Raw genomic sequence first — 20977 nt, 5'->3', positions numbered from 1 at the left:
CCTTCCTTCCGGTAGCTCCTCCCCAAAGCTCTCATGACAGGCTGGGCGCCCTCGGCCTTTCTGGGGCCATCAGCTGACCTCGCAGGACACCCTCTGCAGTTACTCACATTGAAGAGCTCTGGGCAGTTTCCCCAGGGCAGTGCTAGGATTCAGGCAGGCACGAGAGAAGACGGAACAGCGTGCAACAAAGACGAAGTGGTGGTACAGTCTGTGTCAGCGAAATCAAGCTCTTGTATGGAGACAGCGCCGCCAAGATCCAGGCCATGGAGGCTGCCATGCAACTGAGCTTTGACAAGCACTGTGACAGAAATATTGGGCCGTCATTCCCCTAAAGTTTTGAGTTCTGGTCACAGGGACCCCAGCCTCACCCCCTTCCTCTCGGATGCACTCTTCATCTCTCCTGTACAATTCTCAGGCAAAGGAGACCATTATGCAGAGATAGGAGCATGTTCACCAGAGTCCTCGTGGGCCTGTCATTTGGTAGATGTGACATGCTAACCACACTGAAGTGCACAGGATGTATGCTGTTGCCAACAGGAGAAATAGTCTTTTGACATAAAATTATAATTTCATACTTCTATAGTGCACTAATTTTTGACACTGTGAATAACAATGTTTGAATCATTAAAGCTCTTACCTAGAAGAATATGTATTTCAAAATGAAAAGAGAAAATATTTACTTGGAAATGCAAAAGTGTGCTGAAAAGTGAGCCTTAAGCTTTATGAAGATGTGGAGGAACTAGAACTCTCATATACCCCTGATAGGAATACACCCCTGATAGGACTGTAGGTGGTACAACTACTTTGGGAAACAGTTCAGAAGTTTATTTTAAAAATTACACATGAGACGGACATTTCGCCTAGCAGTTAAGTTGCCAGTTAGGATGCCTGGACACCCTGTCAGAGGACCTGGGTTTGAGTCCTGGCTCCACTCAAATTCTAGCTTCCTGCCAGTGCAGACCTTGGGAGGCAGCAAGTGATGGCAGAAGTAGTCGGATCCATGACCCACATGTGAGAAACCTTGTTGGCATTCTACACTCCTGTGTTTGCCCTGGCCTGGAGCCCTAGGGTTGTGAGCATTTGGAGAGTGAACCAGCAGACAGGAGTGTGTATTCTCTCTCTAGTTAAAATGCCTACCAGCCAAGCAAGCCTCTTCATTTGTAAGTATTTACCTAGAGAAATGGAAACATATGATTATACAAAGACTTGCACACTATTGTTTATAGTAACTTTATTCTTAACTAAAAACTGGACAAATATCCATCAACAGGTGATTTGATACCCAAATTGTGATATAGCCATATAATGGAATACTACTCACCAATAAAAAGGAACAGATTAATCCATGTAACAACATACATTAATCTCAAACTAAGTAAACACTACCTAAAGTTACTAAGTCCACACTAGGTGTATTCAGACCCCTCTCCCCAAAACAAGTGCAAAGTGTTTGATGCCAGTTATCTAGAATTCTAGAGTCTACGGCCACACCACCCTGAACGCACCTGATCTCATCTGATCTCGGAAGCTAAGCAGGGTCGGGCCTGGTTAGTACTAGAATTCTAGAAAATTGTGACAGAAAGCAGGTCAGTGGCTGTCTGGGACCGGGACTAGGGATGGATTACAGAACGGAATATGAGGAAACTTCTGAGTGAAGAAACCGTTCTTTATCTGGTTGTGGTCATGGTTTCCGAGGTGTCATTGGAACCTCAGGGTAAACAGGGAAGAAAATAGAAAGGGCCTTCGTGAGGATTCTAGTGAAAGTAACTAGGACTCAAGTCGTCAATAACAAAGTCAAGAAGCTGCTTGTTCTTGACCAAGGTACTTAAATGATCCCTGACTAAGCTCTGCTGCGACACTGTGTAGATAACTTTTCCTTTTTTCTTCATATTCGTTCTTACCTTCACTTCCCTTTTGTATTTTCTTACTTCAAGCTGAATGCTACTAAAAAATAGAAGAGTAAATGAAAATATTTTACGTGGACAAATGCTTTTTTACACTAGAATTTAAACGTTGATCTCTTCTTTTTGAAGAATCAGTATGTGCAGTGCAGAAATGCTTTTAGGCCAGATAAACTTGGATTTGAATGCCAGTTTTGCCATTCACTGGCCTTGTATCTTTGCATTTGTCAGTTAACTTCCCTGATCCTCAGTCTTGCCATATACAGCATGAATGTTGGCTGTATTTCAAGGGCCATTGTGAAGATTAGAAATAACTATCCACTGCTGTATTCAGTAAATCATTTGCCTGCTATTATATACTGTGTATCAAGCCCTAGAGATTATGCACGTGTGTGTATACCTACATCAAATCCCAAAACAGATGAACACAAATGAAGAGTGTAGAAAAGCAAGACAGACACACATGTAAAGTAACACATTTGCCTTTCTATGCACTTACAAGTCAACTCTGCTTTAATTGCAGTGCACCTGGTGGACATTTGGAATGTCATAGAAGCACTGCGGGAAAATGCTTTGAACAACCTGGACCCAAACACAGAACTCAATGTGGCCCGCTTGGAGGCAGTGCTGTCCACCATTTTCTACCAGCTCAACAAACGGATGCCAACCACGCACCAAATCCACGTGGAGCAGTCCATCAGTCTCCTGCTTAACTTCCTGCTTGCAGCTTTTGATCCGTAAGCTCCATTGAATATTGTTACTCTCTGCCTACCCGATTTCCATTTCCTCTTGTACTTCTTGGTCTTTTTCTCAATTTTCTAGAGCAACTATCTCTTTTTGTTCATGAGATGCTCTTGTCACTGAAATCTCTATATTTATTACAAATTTTTAATTCTGTAGAAAAAGAAACTAGAGAATAAAATAGTGCTATAGGGATTCAAGGACAGTTGTCTTTTATGTGCTGACATTTAACTCATCTCATGTTTTCTAGAAGACATGGACACTTGTGAGTGCTACCTGATGGCAAAAAACCTGGACCCAAACACAGTGCCCACCATCCCCACAGGTTAATGCCATTATGCTGCTCAACAGCAGTTACTAGCTGTCACTTTGCAACCTAGATTGGCAATGGACTTGTTCCTGCTTGGTTTTACCAGTATACATTATTGTGTCCATGGTGTTTATATTTTGAGAAATTTGCAACTTGAAATTGAGCCTTCTAGCTTAGTAGATGCCTTGCTTTATGTGAACCTCAGAACTAGATATACTCCTCTGGCCCAATTGCTATAGCAACTGGGTGGTGGGGCAGGTTGAGAAGCTGTGGCTCCACATGACAGGCAGCACAATGGAATCAGGCTGTGGAATTTCTGCAACAGCATTTCCATCTGGGCCCCTTTACAAGAGTGTCTCAGCTTTCAGACTTACCACTAATGATTGCAGGGAACTTATTTGTTATCAGCTTAACAATGGAAAATGTAAAAAGTGAAACATAATTTTCCACCAAACCCTGGAGTATTGCTAGAGCATTCATAAGAAATCAAATCAAAGGAATAATTTTCACCTAATTCCTAAATACAGAAACAGATCAGATTAACAATGAGGAAGTTACTGTTCTGTGAAATGTATGGGACTTAAACTAATAGAGTAAGATTTTTCACTTTTGTTTAGAAATATTGGTTAGATCATTTTGAGAAATAGTTATATTCTCTGAATAGCTACTGCTGATACAGTTGAATCATTTTAAGATTGATGAATGCTAAATTTAAGGACTTTCCCAGGGTAGCAAGCAATACATGCAAATGTTCAGAAGAAATGTTCATTTGGTCCCTGCTCTTGTAGTCCAGAAGGCATTTGATGTGTACTCTCAATAACCTCATTGTTGTGGATTTATAAACACATCCACGTACAAACCCTAGTCTGCAGATATTTCTTCTCCTTTTCTTTGATGTAGCAAGTAATTATAGGCAGTTCTACTGATACCTGAAGTATCTATCTGCTGGCTTTTTGAATTTTAAATGTGAAATATAAGCCATCAGGAAGTACAGCTCTCTGGAAATGTAACTTGGAAGTGAGTATCAGTAGGGAAACTCAAGAATAAAATGAATGTTCAACTCTGTTTCTTATCATGGTAAACTCCTGTTACTCCAAATGAGGTCCATTATTTCCATATTTCCATTTCTGATGCCACTTTCTGCCACCAATCCCACAACAGAGCCGAAGTGTTTAAGAGGCTCTTTGTATTTTGGCAGAGAGGAATGAGCCCGATACTAGTAAAACAAAAATAGCCTTTGCTGTTACAGAATCATTCAGCAGATTGAGCCCCTATTTGCTATATTTTAAGTGGACTTATAGAAGAAAAATGGGGAAATATAAAATGAAAAGTAGGAGAGGTAGGCATTGTGGCACAGTCATTCAAGGCACCGCTTGGGGTGCCTGTATCTCATATCAGAGTGCCTGGGATAGAGTTGTGCCTCAACCTCAGCTTTTTTTTTTTCTTCCAATTTTTGATTATTTGAAAGGCAGAGCTACAGAGAGAGGAAAAGACAGAGAGAACTTTCATCTACTGGTTCGTTCCCCAAATGGCCACAATGGCCAGGGCTGAGCCAGACTGAAGCCAGGAGCCAGGAGCTTCTTTCAGGTCTGTTCTTCCACATCTGTCTAGGGACCCAAGAACTTGGGTCATCTTCCACTGCTTTCCCAGGCCATTAGCAGGGAGCTTGATTGGAAGTGGGGCAACTGGGAATTGAACTGGCACCCATATGGGATTCCGGCATCCCAGGTGTCCACTTTACCTATTACACCACAGCACTGGCCCTTCCACCTCACTTCTTATCCAGCTTTCTGCTTATGTGCCTGGGAGACATCTGATGATGGCTTATGTAATGAGTCCCTGCCACCTCCACATAGGAGATTTGGATGGAGTTCCTGACTCCTGAGTTCAGCTTGGCCCAGCCTCTGCTATTGTGTGAATTAGGGAAGTAAACCAGCAGATGAAAGATATCTCTATCTCCCCCACCCCCATCACTCTGCCTTTCACATAAGCAGATATTAATACATAATTTTTTAATTGGGGTTGCCTTAAGAATCTGGTCTCTAAAGAGGTGATGTTTAAAAAAAAAAAAAAAGGAAGCACAGCACAATATAGCTATTTAAACTCATGAAGAGCAAGAATGTGCATTCAAAGAAACTTGGTCATTATTATGGTTTCTTAAAATTCCCCAGACTCAGTCAGTTGGACTCTGCCAAAAAACATGTTACCTCAAAATGAAGATCAAAGCCCACTATACTTGGGTGTGTTCCTGGGAACCAGACTCAGTATCTTAACCATAGTTCCCCAAGAATAGCACTCCTCCACCCCTCTCCCATCCCTCCAGAAAACTGGATTACAGTTCAGAGCAATCCTTACTGTAGATAATAATCAATTTCCTGTTTGCCAGGTTTTTGTGCTCTTTGATCAAGTCAACCTCTTAGAAGTCATGGTCTACAGCTCCATATATAGGATGATTTGGACAATGTTAAGAGGCAGCATCTGATCCCAACAACCTACATCCATCCTTACTTCTGTCACTGAAAAGACAGTCCCTGGACTGTATTTTTTATTCTTCCTGATTTTTACTCTAAAGTTAGCTGTATTGTCAAAAGGAAGGTGGCCCTGGCAGTAATTTCTGAGCAGACTCTTTCCAAGCCAGAAGCTCGCTTTCTTCAGGGCTCCAGGGAACTGGATGGATGTTCTTGGAAAGGATGGAAAAAGAGATGTTAGAAGGTGGGAGCGAGGCTGAGAGGGAGGGCAGTGAACAAACTTAGCAAATAGCCTGAGCTTCCTCTCTTCCTCTGTTCTCTCTCCGGAAATCAGCCTGCCACCTTCCCTCCTCGTACTTGTGGCTCTGTCCTCCGAATCCACTAACAGAGTGTCCGCAGCTGTGCCTCTCACTTCTTGTCCCACGTTCCAGTGCTGGGTGAAAAAGTTCCCTTTGAAGTGTTGGAAGGAGCTTTTCTGTTGTCATTCATGTTTAGCAAATATGGAGTAACTCAGCATGGCAGAAAGTGACAAGATGAAAATAATTCTTCAATGTCTGTCACATGCAGCCTTTTTGAGAGGTGTCGTCACCAGTTCTAACACTCTGTAAAGCTCTTCTCTCACAGCCACAGAGCTCACCCGTCTCCAGATCTCCCTGTTTCTCACACGTGAGTCTGCTATCACTGTTTGTGCACTTTGTCTATTCCTATGACTGCGTCTCCCAAGTCACTTTAGGGTGTGACCATATCTTTGCACAGCATCTGAGACCATACTCAAACAAGAATAAGTCAATAAATTATAGGTCAATCTTTTTTTTCAGCTCTTGTCATACAAAATTCCTTTCATTCTTTTTCTGACATTAAGTCATGTTTAGCCTTCGGGGTATTACCGAGACAAATGAGTCCTGGTCACCTAGATTCATAGAGTCTATACTGGATGTTCATTATTCCTAACGTGGGTGATCCTATTTTCACCAAAGACTTCAATATACTTCTGTAACTTTCTTCCTACCTCCCTGGAAAACACTACCAATAACTATAGACTTAACCCGGTAGTATCTTCCTACTTCGAACAGTTCCTCATAAAGTACGTGATGTGATAGTCTCATAATTTTAGTAAATCCCATTTTCATATATATTCAGGTACTAAAAAATCCTAGTAGCACAATCATAAATGTTAAAAGGAACAGTGGTTTTCCTATTTTCAAAGAGCATGCTATAGTCATAACATGAATGGTATTCATATAGTAATTGTAATAACAGCTAGGATTTACTCAGTATTTATTGTGTGCCAACAGGATCATTATTTGGCACTATATTGTAATGTTGCAGGTTGGAGAGATGATAAAACTGAGACATAGATTAAATAATTTGTAGTTCATGCAACTTCAGACTAGATGAGATGAATGGGAAAAATCATTTCATTTCAGGAACCAGCTTGATACATGATTTCTGTTTTATTCTTTGAAATGAGGATTAGTGTATTGCTTTTTTTTTCCTCTCAGACTTGTCTCCCTTAGTACAGGGTATGATTTGTATTGCTCACATTCATAACCTTTCAAGTTTGTGGCATTTAGACATATGTGACAGAGTGAATATAAATAAAATAAAGAAATATTTGGACTTTAATAAGTTTTACTCTGTAGCATTAGAGTCAGTTTTATGACAGCTATCTAGAACTACAAATCCATTGTGTAACAGTCTTAGGCAGAGAATACAAAATCCTGGTATTTTCTTCTTTGTTTGATGTATTGCATCTTGGTGAGCATTGGAACAATCATTCTCACTGCTGAGCTCCTGACGCTGTGAAAGGGACCACAGCACTATTTGAAATGTGTGGATATGAAATGACTCTGGAACTCTGCCAAAATCCTTCTGCCTTTTGAATTTTAATAATGATTCTGATATTTAATGCAAGAAGTACTTCAAAGTACACAGCCATTTTTCTGTGAGCCAACAAAATGCATTGTTCATGTTGGAGACTATGTGTGAGAACAAAGGAAAGAGAGAGAGTTATATAAAACCAAATGTTCTCTTTTCTTTTATCTTCTATATGGATAAAACTAGATATTTAAAAGTGTTTACTTCTCTTGATGATTTTTATCTTAGCACATCTTAAGTTCAAGATGTCCATAAAACCTTCTCTTCTAGTAACTAAAAGTGTGTTCCAGTAGAAAAATACTTTATTCTAGATTTGTACATTTTGCTAAAATGGAATCGCTTTCCAAAGAATTTTCAGTTTTATCATTCATCTTCTACCAGACTTATGCTCTGGGTGAATGGCACACAGAATTTCAGAGGACAAAAGGAAACATCAAGCTATATTGTCCCCTTCCATTCTGAAGAAACTCTGGGAAAATTCACTTGATCCAGAACTATTAGTTATTCTTTTCCCAGATCATTTTCTGACATCATGTAAAAGGCCGAAGATTTGCCAGGGCCAATGGGCATCTATCTGTTCATAGATTTACTTGACTATTCCCAAAACAATAATAATTATGGATGTAATCACTTCTGAATGCAAGGCATCACATAACTGCACAATCTGAAGTTAAGGGTGATAATAATCATTATAACTTTACTCAGTAAATACTTCATATTTTTCAATAAACCTTAAATGGCAAATTAGAAAATTCTTTTCCCCACTCCATTCATGAATTAAACATAGGCTAAAAGCTTGCTGTGTCATAAGTGCTCTGCTAGTCTGGGGAGAATAGTAAGATAAGATGAAGTGAGATGAGATACCCCCTTTAAAAAATGTGTTGCATTAAAATTAACCAATTTTAACCCTTTCTCTCCAGTAGACTGTGAGCAAACAGAATATAGGAGTCAAGTCTTATTCCTCAGTCACTGGGGCAAAGGCAATAAGTATCTAAGTATCTAAATGAGTGATGCTGTGAACAAAATAATTCCTAGAAAAAGAATCGTGTCATTGGAGGGGGGAATGAACCATCGGATGGAAGACATTTCTGTCTCTTTCTCTCTCTCTCTCACTGTCTGTAACTCTGCCTGTCAAATAAATAAATAAAACATCTTTAAGAAAAAAAAAAGATTCATGTCATGATAGAGGCATCTTGTGGAAGCAGAGAGGAGGATGTGAGGAAGATAATGTGTGCGAAAGAATAATTTGAGTGCTGGGCCTTTGCTTGCCACAAGAGGCTCTCCAAATGTGTTTGTAAAGCATATTAGTAAAAGAAGAGCTTCTGATTTTAGTTCTGGTAACCAGAGAGCTAATTTCTCCTTTCTCTTCAAGAAAGCATCAGTCAGAATTCACATGTCACGTTGAAGTCTTGAACTTTATCATGGGATTCTGTAACTTCCAATAGAAAACTTTCTTGGCAGTTAGAAAAAAAATTGTACATTCTGTTCTGAGTTCAGCCCAGCATCCCAAACCTATCAAAATCTATTTGTTGTTTTTCCTTCTTGTCAAAAGCAAATTTCTCCTTCCAGGCAAAGTTTCCCTAAAAATGTTTTAGTCAAAAGAATCAATTGGTTCTATTGTAAGATCACACAAAAAACAACCCAGAGTAAAGCAGTTATTAACTTTTTATTGTGATGAGTCAACTATGTCTTTTGAAACAACTGTGTCTTCTTAAAACAGTCATTCTGTGAGTTTACCACGTGTGTTTTAACCAAAGACTAAGTTATTTCCTCCTTCCATTTTTAATTGGTTGTCTCCTAGAAAAGTTTGAAAATTTTCAGAGTGAGAAAACAGAGTAAAGGGAAAATAGGATGCCCATTTTAACCACTTTTATTCAACACAGTACTGAAAGTCTTAGAGCTGTAGACAAGAGAAAGAAATAAGGGGCAACCAACTTGGAAAGGAGAACATTAAATTATCACTGGTTGCAGTTGACATGATTCAATATATAGAAACCCCAAAAAACTCCAACACAAGTCTATTAGAACTAAAAAAATTTACCAAAATTGCAGGAAACAAAAGTCAATGTACAAGTCTCATTATTATTGTTATATACCAACAGTGAATCATCTGAAAAAGAAATCCAGAAAGCAAAATCTCATTTCCAATAATTACAAAAAAAAATACCTGGTAATAATTTTAACCAAAGGGTTGAAAAATTGCTACAATGGAAACTGAAAATCATTAATGGAAAAAAATTGGACACAAATGAAAAGACATCTGTGTTCATGGATTGGAAGAATCAATATTGTTAAAATTTGCATACCAGAGCAATTTACAGTTTTGGCATAATTCATATCAAAATCTCAGTGACACAAAACTAGAAAAAAACATTGCTAAAATTTGTATGAAACTACAAATGACCCTGAATAGCCAAAGTGATCCTGAACACAAAGGGCAAAGTAAGAAGCATTATTTTTTTAATTTTTTTTTTAATTTTTTTTATTTATTTTTTTTTTTTGACAGGCAGAGTGGACAGTAAGAGAGAGAGACAGAGAGAAAGGTCTTCCTTTGCCGTTGGATCACCCTCCAATGGCCGCCGCTGCAGCCGGCGCACCGCGCTGATCCGATGGCAGGAGCCAGGATCCAGGTGCTTTTCCTGGTCTCCCATGGGGTGCAGGGCCCAAGCACCTGGGCCATCCTCCACTGCACTCCCTGGCCATAGCAGAGAGCTGGCCTGGAAGAGGGGCAACCGGGACAGAATCCGGCGCCCCAACCGGGACTAGAACCCGGTGTGCCGGCGCCGCAAGGTGGAGGATTAGCCTATTGAGCCACGGCGCCAGCCTCATTATTTTTTTAACAATTTATTTATTTATTTGAAAGGCAGAGTTACACAGAGAGAGGAGAGGCAGAGAGAGAGAGGTCTTCCAGCTGATGGTTCACTCCATTGGCTGCAACGGCCGGAGCTGCGCCGATCCGAAGTCAGGAGCCAGGAGCTTCTTCCAGGTCTCCCACGTGGGCGCAGGGGCCCAAGGACATGGGCCATCCTCTACTACTTTTCCAGGCCATAGCAGAAAGCTGGATCAGAAGAGAAGCAGCCGGGACTAGAACCGGCGCCCATATGGGATGCCGGCACTTCAGGCCAGGGTGTTAACCCACTGTGCCACAGCGCCGGCCCCAGTAAAAAGCAATATACTACCTGAATATAAAATATATTACAAAGCTACAGTAATTTTAAAAACATAATATTGGTATTTAAACAAAACCATAGACCAGTGGAACAGAACAGAGACCCTAGAAGTAAGCACAGACATATACAGCTAACTGATTTTTGACAAAGATGCTAAGAACATACATTGAAAAGAATAGTCTTTTTAACAAATAGCAGTGGGAAAATTGGATATCCACATACAAAAGAATGAAACTAGACCCTCTCTCTTAACATGTACAAAAATCTACTCGAAATGGACTAAAAAGAAATATTTGAAGCCAGAAACGTTGGAACTATTAGAAGAAAACATAGGAAAAGCACTTCAGGATATTGGAATTGTCAAGGATTTTCTAGAAAAGACCCCAAAAGCACAGGGAACAAAAGTAAAAACAAATTGGATTTCATCAAACTAAAGAGCTTTTATAGAGCAAAGGAGTCAACTGAGTAAAGAGACAATGCACATAATGGGAGACAACATCTGCAAACCATACATCAGGCAAAAGGTTAATATCCAGAATATCTAAGAAACTCAATTCACTAGCAAAAAGCACAAGTAATCCAATTAAAAATGGCAGCAGAACTAAATGGACGTTTCTCAAAGAAAGACATACCAGTAGCCATCAGGTCCATGAAAGAAAAAAAGTTCAATGTTACATCATCAGGGAAATTAAACCAAAACCACAGTAAGATATCTTCTCACACTGGTAAGATTGGCTGTTGTGGGGCCTGCACTATAAAGCTGCTGTCTGCAGTGTTGGTATCCCATATGGGCACTGGTTCAGGTACCGGCTGCTCCTCTTCTGATCCAGCTCTCTGCCTAGAGAAGCAGTAGAAGATGGCCCAAGTCCTTGGGCCCCTGTACCCACATGGGAGACCCAGAAGAAATTCCTGGCTCCTGGCTTTGGAACAGCCCAGCTCCGGCCATTGCTACCATTGGGGAGTGAACCAGCAGATGGAAGACCTTTCTCTGTCTGTCTGTCTGTCTGTCTCTCTCTCTCTCTCTCTCTCTCAGCCTCTCTGTAACTCTGCCTTTCAAATAAATAAATAAATCTTTAAATTAAAAAAAGATTGACTATTATCAAAAAGAAGATACCAAGTGTTGGGGAAGAAGTGGAGAAAAGTGGGGGATATAAATTAGTACAACCATTATGGAAAACAGTATGGTGGTTCCTCACAAAACTAAAAATAGTGTGACCCAGCAATCCCACTCCTGGATATATAGCAAGGGAAATGGCATACATCTGCTAGGTATATTCTCTAGCTCCCTTGTTATGTTTTTTTATTTTGTTTTTTGTTGTTGTTGTTGTTGTTGTTGTTTTTTGGCCAGGCAGAATTAGACAGTGAGAGAGAGAGACAGAGAGAGAGTTATAGACAGTGAGAGAGAGACAGAGAGAAAGGTCTTCCTTCCGTTGGTTCACTCCCCTAATGGATGCCACGGCAGACGCTGCGCTGATCCGAAGCCAGAAGCCAGGTACTTCCTCATGGTCTCCCATGCAGGTGCAGGGCCCAAGCACTTGGGCCATCCTCCACTGCCTTCCCAGGCCACAGCAGAGAGCTGGACTGGAAGAGGAGCAACCGGGACTAGAACCTGGGGTACTGGCGCCGCAAGTAGAGGATTAGCCAAGTGAGCCACGGTGCCAGCTTGTTATGTTTTTTTAAGGTGCAAATCAGAGCTGCTCATGAAATCAAAGCTACACGTTCTCAGCTTTTCATAGAAGCAAGAAAATAATATAGTTGTTTTCCTATGTTCTTCCATGTGTTGTACCATTCCCAGGCTGGTTGTCCTGCAGCAAGAGGGACTATCTATGTTTTCCACCTTCCCATGCTTCCTCAGTTTTGCTGCCTGAATTATGGCTGTAAATAAATTGATCTCAATTAATAATGATTCCTGGCTAACATAGCTTTTCTATGTCTACATTGAGGGCATGCCAACTTCTCCCTAGTCCTACCAGTGTTTGTGCCAATTCTTCCCAAGAAAATAGCCCAATCTCGAGGTGATGTTAAGTAATAACCTTTGCATGGAACCTAGTCAAAGACCTTTAGAAAAGCATTTTCTTCTCCTTCCTTTGTCTGCATCCTGTTACACTTCCTGAAAATGTTTTTTAAAGGGGCAACGGGGGCCAGTGCAGTGGTGCAGGGGTTAAGCTGCCCTCTGCAGTGCCAGCATATCCCATATGGGTACCAGTTTGAGTCTTGGCTGCTCTACTGATCCAGCTCCCTGCTAATGTGCCTGGGAAAACAATGAAAGAAGGACCATGTGCTTGGGCCCCTGCACCCACATGGGAGACCCAAAAGAAGCTCCTGGATCCTGGCTTTGGCCTGACCCAGCCTTGGCCATTGCATTCATTTGGGGAGTGAACCAACTAGTAGATGGAAGATCTCTCTTTCTCTCTCTCTGTCTCTCTCTCTGTGTCTCTCTCTCTCCTTTTCTCTCTCTGCCTTTCAAATAAGTAAATCTTATTTTAAAAAATAAAAGGGGTTGGGGCCAGCACCGTGGCTCAGTTGGTTACCTCCATCTGCGGCACTGGCATCCTATGTGTGTACCGGGTTCTAGTCCCAGTTGCTCCTCTTCCAGTCCAGCTCTCTGCTGTGGCCCAGGAAGGCAGTGGAAGATGGCCCAGGAGCTTGGGCCCCTGCACCTGCAAGGGAGACCAGGAGGAAGTACCTGGCTCCTGGCTTCAGATCGGTGCAGTGCCAGCCGTAGCAGCCATTTGGGGAGTGAACCAATGGAAGGAAGACCTTTCTCTCTGTCTCTCTCCCTGTCTAACTCTACCTGTCAAATAAATAAAAATTAAAAAAATTAAAAAATAAAAGGGGCATTGGTGTTTTTTGATGCCCTGTTCTCCATTGTAGAATCAGGCATATCACTCACTCTTTAAACTCCTTAATGATTTATCCTGTGCCTGGGGTGAGCAGGTTCTGAACGCATTCAGTGTGGGTGTGCTTACCATGATCTAAATCCCTGCATACCCTCTGAATCCTTCTTCATGACAGGGGTCACATTTGCAATCTGGCTCAGTAGGTTGCATAACAATAGATTCCAGTGGCCTAATTTCACCCTTGAGTTCCTGCAAAGCCCTCATTCAGCCGCCTTCCACTTGGTGATTTATATAGATTTATTGTGTCAATTTGGCTGAGTAGCTCTGATACAACCACTGTTGGATTTGATATAATCAATCTTCCGTTTCTAGGAACAATGCAGGACTGGCGATTTCCCAGTGATCTTCTTCATTGGAAGCTAAGGTTTAAGAATTCACCCATGAGCTATTATCATTTTCTTTTTTGGAGAACTTTCTGTTCCAACATCATCTGTGCTCAGTCCTCTAGAGTTAAATTGTTCTCGCTGATTCATTGAAAGCAGCTTGAATTGCTGTCAACATCATCTCACATATAATGCTCCTCAGTTTCTTTGCATTTTAAAACTTCTTGCTATCTTCCTAACCTCCCATGCTTTGTGGACTTCCTGTTTTCATTATTTGAACCATGTTTCAGCTTGGGAAAAGAAGCTTAATAATTTCCTGAAATGAAATGTGTGATTCTTCCAATTACCCAAGCAGTTGGGAAGTCAGGGGTCATGGAATAATTCTGAATCCAGTGGTTTTTATAAAGATCATTCCATTTTTGTAAAAGTTATCTGCTCTAAAATTAGTGAACATCTTGATGAACGACACTCAAAATAGTGGGAATCCTTATTATGAAGTTTAATATCTATTAATATAAGAAATGTATTGATTACTCTCTGTGGAAGATAAAGTCCTAGGCATTGGGAATTTTACTAATTCAGAAGAATTATTTTTTCCACCAACTTTCTTACACTGTGAATTCGAGTCATATTGCAGACATGGAAACAAACAAATCAAGCTCACTCAATATGACAGGTGCTACATGATAGTAAAAAGTGAAGGAGAGTGTGATTATCTGATTGTTGAGATCCAGGAAGAAAACCTTTTTTCAGAGCTGAGTGAATCATGAAATAGGGCAGCATCTTGACAGATGTGCAGGAGGGCCTTAGACTATGGTGGGAAAGACAGGGGCCAGGAGACACTAAGCAGTGAGACTGTGGTGTTGGGTACACCAACAGAAATATAGCCAGTGAGCCTGGAGGAGACAGCTTTGTATATCTTGAGAAAAAGTCAAAACTCTATTCTTCTCATCAGTAAGTCAGCATTAAAAAAAATAAAAAATAAAAGCACTCAATTATCCATCTGCAAAAGCAGGCAAACAAGGGTTTTAAACAATGAAATAATATGGTCAGATCTGTGCTATGAGCACAATTGGAGGGATCATTTAAGATGTTATTAATGTAGTAAAGAAAGAGCTGATGGAAGCAATGGTAGTGGAAATGGACTCGTTTTGAAATGTAATTGAGTGCCTTAAGCGTTTGTCTGAGTGGTAATGAGTTAAGGAGTGCAAGAAATCAAAGGTGACCCATGACTCTGGATTCATTTTTGGCTAACTAGGTGCAGAGTGGTTCTGACCACCAGAAGAAGGCTGGAGAAGGAAGAACAGGTAGCATTGGGGTTGCTCTGAGTATTGTGGAAGGGCTCTGTAAAGATAATGAGTTCTACAAGAGTGCTTCAATCTTTGCTTCCCTTTTCCTTTCCCTGGCCTCTTGTAGCCTATCAGGGCACGTGACCTTCAGGCCAACCTGCCCTATGCTTCCTGGCCTAGATGCTCCTCCCTGTGGCTGGTTCCTGGTATTCGGTATGAACCCAGATTTACCTTTCTCCTTTAGACAGGGACCTCACTCTCCTATGCATCTTTCACACTAAATAAAAACTAAATGTAAAAAAAAAAAAAAAAAAAAAGAGTGCTTCAAAAAGTTGCAAATTGAATAAAAACCATTGATTGTCTCAATAAATGCAGAGAAGGCATTTGAAAAAATACAACGTCCTTTGATGATAAAAACCTTAAGCAAATTGAGTATAGATGGAACATTCCTTAACATAGTCAAGGCACTATATGACACACCCACAACCAGCATCATATTGAATGGGGAAAAGTTGGAAACATTTCCACTAAGATCTGACAAGACAAAGATATCCACTTTCACCACTACTATTAAATATAGTTCTGGAAGTTTTAGCCAAAGTTATTAGGCAAGAAGAAGAAATCAAAAGGATACAAATTGGAAAAGAGGAAGTCAAATTATCCCTGATTGCAGATGACATGATTCTATATATAGGAGACTAAAAAATTCCACTAAAAGACTATTAGAACTCATAAGGGAGTTTGGTAAAGTTGCAGGATATAAAATCAACACACAAAATCAATAACATTTGTTTATAGACAATGCCATGGCTGAGAAGGAACTTGTAAGATCAGTACCATTGGCCGGCGCCATGGCTCACTTGGTTAATCCTCCACCTGCGGTGCCAGCATCCCATAGGGGGGCCGGGTTCTAGTCTCAGTTGCTCCTCTTCCAGTCCAGCTCTCTGCTGTGGCCCGGGAGGGCAGTGGAGGATGGCCCAAGTGCTTGGGCCCTGCACCGGCATGGGAGACCAGGAGAAAGCTCCTGGCTCCTGGCTTGGGATCAGCGCAGTGCACCAGCCATTTTGGGGGTGAACCAACAGAAGGAAGAGCTTTCTCTCTGTCTCTCACTGTCTAACTCTGCCTAATAATAAAAAAAATCAGTACCATTCACAATAGCTAGAAAAAAATGTAAATACCTTAGAATAAATTTAACCAAGGAGGTAAAAGATTTCTACAATGAAAATTACAAAACATTAAAGAAAGATATAAAAGAAGACACACAAAAAATATCATCAAAATGTCCATACTAGCCAAATCAATTTACAGATTCAGTGTGATCCCAACAAAAATACCAACAACACTTCTCAGATCTAGAAAAAAAAAATTGATGCTAAAATTCATATGGAAACTTAAAGAGATACCAGAATAGCTAAAGCAATCATACAACAAAAACAAAGATGGAGGAATCACAACACCAGGTTTCAAGACATACTATAGGGTAGTTATAACCAAAACAGTCTGATACCGGCACAAAAATAGACATGTAGACAAATGGAACAGAATAAGAATCCCAGAAATCAATGCACATATCTACAACTAACTAATCTTTGGCAACGGAGCTAAAATCAATCCCTGGAGCAAGGACAGTCTCTTCAACAAATGGTGCTGGAAAAATTGGATCTCCACATGCAGAAGAATGAAACATGACCCATACCTTACAATTTATACAAAAATCCACTCAAAATGGATCAAGGATCTATATTCTACTACCTGATACCATCAAATTGCTAGAGAAAAACTTCAGGGAAACTCTGCAAGACTTTGGCATAGGCAAAGACTTCTTGGAAAAAACCCTAAAAGCACAGACAATCAAAGCAAAAATAGAAAAATAGGATTACATCAAACTAAGAAGCTTCTGCACTGCACAGGAAATAACAAAGTGGGGAAGCAAACAACAGAATGGGAGAAAATATTTGCAAACTGTGTAACTGATAAAGGATTAATATCCAGAATCTATAAAGAGCTCGAGAAACTCAACAACAAAACAAACAATCCAGTTAAGAAATGGGAAAAGAACATGACCAGGAATTTTTCCTTTTTTTTTTTTTTAAAGATTTATTTATTTATTTGAAAGTCAGAGTTACACAGAGAGAGGAGAGGCAGAGAGAAAGGTCTTCCAGCCAATGGTTCACTCCCCAATTGACTGCAACGGCTGGAGCTGTGCCGATTGCAAGCCAGGAGCCAGGAGCTTCTTCCGAGTCTCTCACAAGGTACAGGGGCCCAAGGACTTCGGCCATCTTCTACTGCTTTCCCAGGCCACAGCAGAGAGTGGGATTGGAAGAGGAGCAGCTGGAACTAGAACCGGTGCCCATATGGGATGCCGGTGCTTCAGGCCAGGGCATTAACCTGCCGAACCACAACGCCAGCCCCCAGGAGTTTTTCAAATAATGAAATTCAAATGGCCAACAGACACATGAAAAAATGCTCAGGATCACTAGCCATCAGGGAAATGCAAATCAAAACCACACTGAGGTTTTACCTCAACCCAACTAGAATGGCTTTCATACAGAAATCAAAGAACAATAAATGCTGGTGAGGATGTAAGGGTAAAGGCACCTTAATACGCTGTTGGTGGGAATGTAAGTTAGTACAACCATTATGGAAGATAGCATGGAGATTCCTCAGAAATCTGAAAATAGATCTACTATATGACTCAGCCATCCCACTCCTGAGAATTTACCCAAAGGAAGTGAAATCAGTAAATAAAACAGTTATCTGTACCCTATGTTTATTGTAGCTCAATTCACAATAACCAGATGTCCATCAACTAATGACTGGATAAAGAAAATGTGGCATATATATATATATATATACACTATGGAATACTACTCAGCCATAAAAAGGAATGAAATCCTGTCTTTTGTAACAAAAATGGATGCAACTGGAAACCATTATACTTAGTGAAATATATGACAAATATATTTGTTGTATATAAGACAAATATATGATTTCCCTGATCTGTGGTAACTACTAGAGTACAAAAAATGTAATGTGAATATGCAAAATTGCCATTTTGAGATTTAATTATTGTTTAAAGCCCTTTTCTCTACCGTTGAAGAACAGAGCTTTTTCTTCTTACTATTTGTTGAATTCTTTACCTAGTAGAGGGTTCAGCTCATGATTATAAAATAAAATGAAAGTATGTCATTGTAAAATTTAAAGAACTTTTGAAAGAGGAAGGAGGAGGGAGGGTGGGAGTTGGGTAGGAGAGAGGATAGGATGGGAAGTATCACTATGCTGCTAAATCTGGATATATGAAATTTGTTCACTTAATATAAATTTTAAAATTACAAAGTGAGTAGAAAAATTGAATTAAAAGATGAATTTAGTGCAGAAAGTTAAAATACATGTATAATTTTTTCATAATATTCATTTTTCCTGAAGTTTCTGAAGACTCCTCCTATTTTAAGCTTGAGGGACCCAACTAGATATTTCCAACAGATACTTGTGTAAGTTTGGGGCTCGGGCTTGGAAATATAATAGGGAATCACTAGCATGGTGGTCAGTTAATTTTGCATCTGGCTAACTCTATTGCAGTCATTACAATAAGAATGAAAGCAACAAAGATGAATAACAAATGACCCTTTCTGAAGCTTAGTAAGGAACAAAGACACATTTATTGATTGTACCTAATTTTCTAATATATCAGGTTATGAATATAAAAGACTTTATATACCAAAGCTTTGTCAATACAGACTTCACTTACCTTATTATTTTAAGTAGCTCTTGATAATTCTTAAGATAAGCAATTACTAAAGAAATTTATTACTAATACAGTATGCTTTTGTGTTCCAAGGATATGATTATAAGTTTATTTCCAGCTGGAAATCAGTTCATTGTAACATCAGTATGCTCTTTTTACCATATTTTGTAAAGAACAGATTTTTTTAATACTTCCTGAATCAATGAAGATTTGGCAGCACTTGCGTCATTTAGGTAGGAGGATTGCTCAGACAGAGTTCTTGCTTTCACTCCTGTAATATATCAGAATAAGCATGTAAATATATCACATAGGCACATCTGGCTTGCGGTAGGAAACGATGGTAAAAAACTACATGTGTGAGGAAGTCCCCATGGTTACCCTAACCCCAAGTTCAGGAATTCTCTGATGAAAAAGAGTGATATTTCTGAATCCTAGTTTAAAAAAATTATAGGGACTGGAATCATACACAAAATTATCTCATGAAAACAAAGTGAAAAGCATGATTTGTTATTTAAATCCATAGTTAGCTACATAGTTCTCTGGCAACCAGCCCAAGTTTTGAGCAAGTGACATATACAGAGAATAAACTGGAAGATTCTGATGTCTCCTGGAAAAAAAGGAAACACTGAATACAGTTTTTCAGAAGTGCACACTGAACTATATTCACCACCTTTTCTAAAATGGATGTGTTCACATGATGGATGCAGCTATGTATCCTGTGATTTCCTTGGAATGGAAAATGTCAAACCTCATTGGAAGGACTCCAAATGACATCTTTTTTTCTGTTATTAAACAGGGAAGGCCATGGTAAAATTTCAGTATTTGCTGTCAAAATGGCTTTAGCCACATTGTGCGGAGGGAAGATCATGGACAAATTAAGATGTAAGTCATTCTTTGTGTCTCTCTTTGTGTACTTTATATACCAATTTTCCTCTCCCCAATTCCTACTGTGTCCCCCTACCCATTTGATTCTTTTCCTCATCCTTTGAGAATTGTTTGAAATGCAGTCTTCACTGATCTTTGGCTTTTGTCATAGAATTATTTTCATATTAGATAAATATTAATGAAATGCATGTTTTCCTCTGCTTATGGATTATTATTCTTTATAACCTGCTAAGCATCATGATGACATTCTTTAGGATATTAATGTAAAATAAACATTCTTTTACAGTTTATAGTACTGTGACAGGTCTTTCAGGTAGTTCATCATTGTAAGGACACCAAGGCCAGGATTGGTCAGCCTTCTCCTTAAAGTCCTCTACAACCAAAGTTCCCAACACATTTCCTCCCTCTTCTCAGCCAGTTCTTTTCAACTTACTGCAGCTTCAAAGGTTCCAAAGCAGACACTGCAAGGCTACAGACATAGGAATTACATACACACAGTATAATCAGAATTACCTACATGCCAATGAAGACATGGAGGCTGAAGACACTGAGTGATTATGGGCCTTTATGTGCATTCTGTCACTAAGTGAGGTACAATTTTTAAACCAAAAATACAGTAGAGATTTTTTTTTTCTTTGTCTGTTATAAGTTAAAAAGCCAAGACTCAGACATAAAGAAAATTACATAGCTCAGATGGCACCAGGATTTTAACCCTATTTTTTTCTTACACCAGTGGTTGTCAAATTTTAGCTTACATGAGAGTCACCCAGACAGCTTTTTAAAACACAGACTTTTGAGTCTCTCTTCCAGATTTTGTGATTCAGTAGACACAGGGTGGGAATGGGGTGAAGAATTTTCATTTTCAACCAGGTTAAAAATGAGCTCAATGCTTCTGTTTCAAAGAAAAATTCCCACCTAACCCTGTCCGTCCTCAATATTACGAGTTTGGATGATAATGCTGTGTTAGAAAGGGCACCATCACCGGAGTTAGGAGCTGCAGCTCGCAAGCCTGGCTCTCTGACCACATCGCTGACCTGCCGGTGGCTGACTTCACTTCTACGCTCTTCGGCTTCCCTCCGCATCCTCCTGGGAGGAGTACCTTAAATACCTGTAGGGTCCCACTGCTCCCCTCTGCTGCCTGTGGGCTTCTGACAGTCTCCCTTGCTTCTTAAACCACCAACAGAGGAAGAATGAGGGAAGATGGGGGAGGGGGGAAAGTGAGGGTGGGTGAACCTTTGGCCGGTGGCTCCAGCTTCCTGCTAATGAAGACCCTACTTAGCAGGCAGGAGTGATGATTCAGGTAATTAGGTTCTTGGCATCCATGTAGGAGAATTGGAGTGAGTTCCTGGCTCCTAGCTCCTGGCTTC

At 40.1% G+C, this 20977-nt stretch overlaps 1 protein-coding gene across 50 annotated transcripts in view; it reads left to right on the top strand.

Annotated features, from left to right (window-relative positions):
* DTNA (dystrobrevin alpha) overlaps window positions 1-20977 on the top strand; it is a 419235-nt gene that overhangs the window by 311418 nt on the left and 86840 nt on the right. For all 50 annotated transcript variants that reach the window (XM_070050330.2, XM_089305832.1, XM_070050313.2 and 47 more), the window contains 2 exons: window positions 2425-2638; window positions 19522-19607. In XM_070050330.2, coding sequence (XP_069906431.1) covers window positions 2425-2638; window positions 19522-19607 — 300 coding nt within the window. The remainder of the gene's footprint in view (window positions 1-2424; window positions 2639-19521; window positions 19608-20977) is intronic.

The sequence above is a fragment of the Oryctolagus cuniculus genome, chromosome 10 (genome assembly GCF_051225735.1).
Source record: "Oryctolagus cuniculus isolate XC-2025 breed Fujian yellow rabbit chromosome 10, ASM5122573v1, whole genome shotgun sequence".
Classification (NCBI taxonomy): domain Eukaryota; kingdom Metazoa; phylum Chordata; class Mammalia; order Lagomorpha; family Leporidae; genus Oryctolagus; species Oryctolagus cuniculus.
The sequence above is the reverse complement of the archived record's forward strand: the minus strand, read 5'-3'. Positions and strand labels throughout refer to the sequence as shown.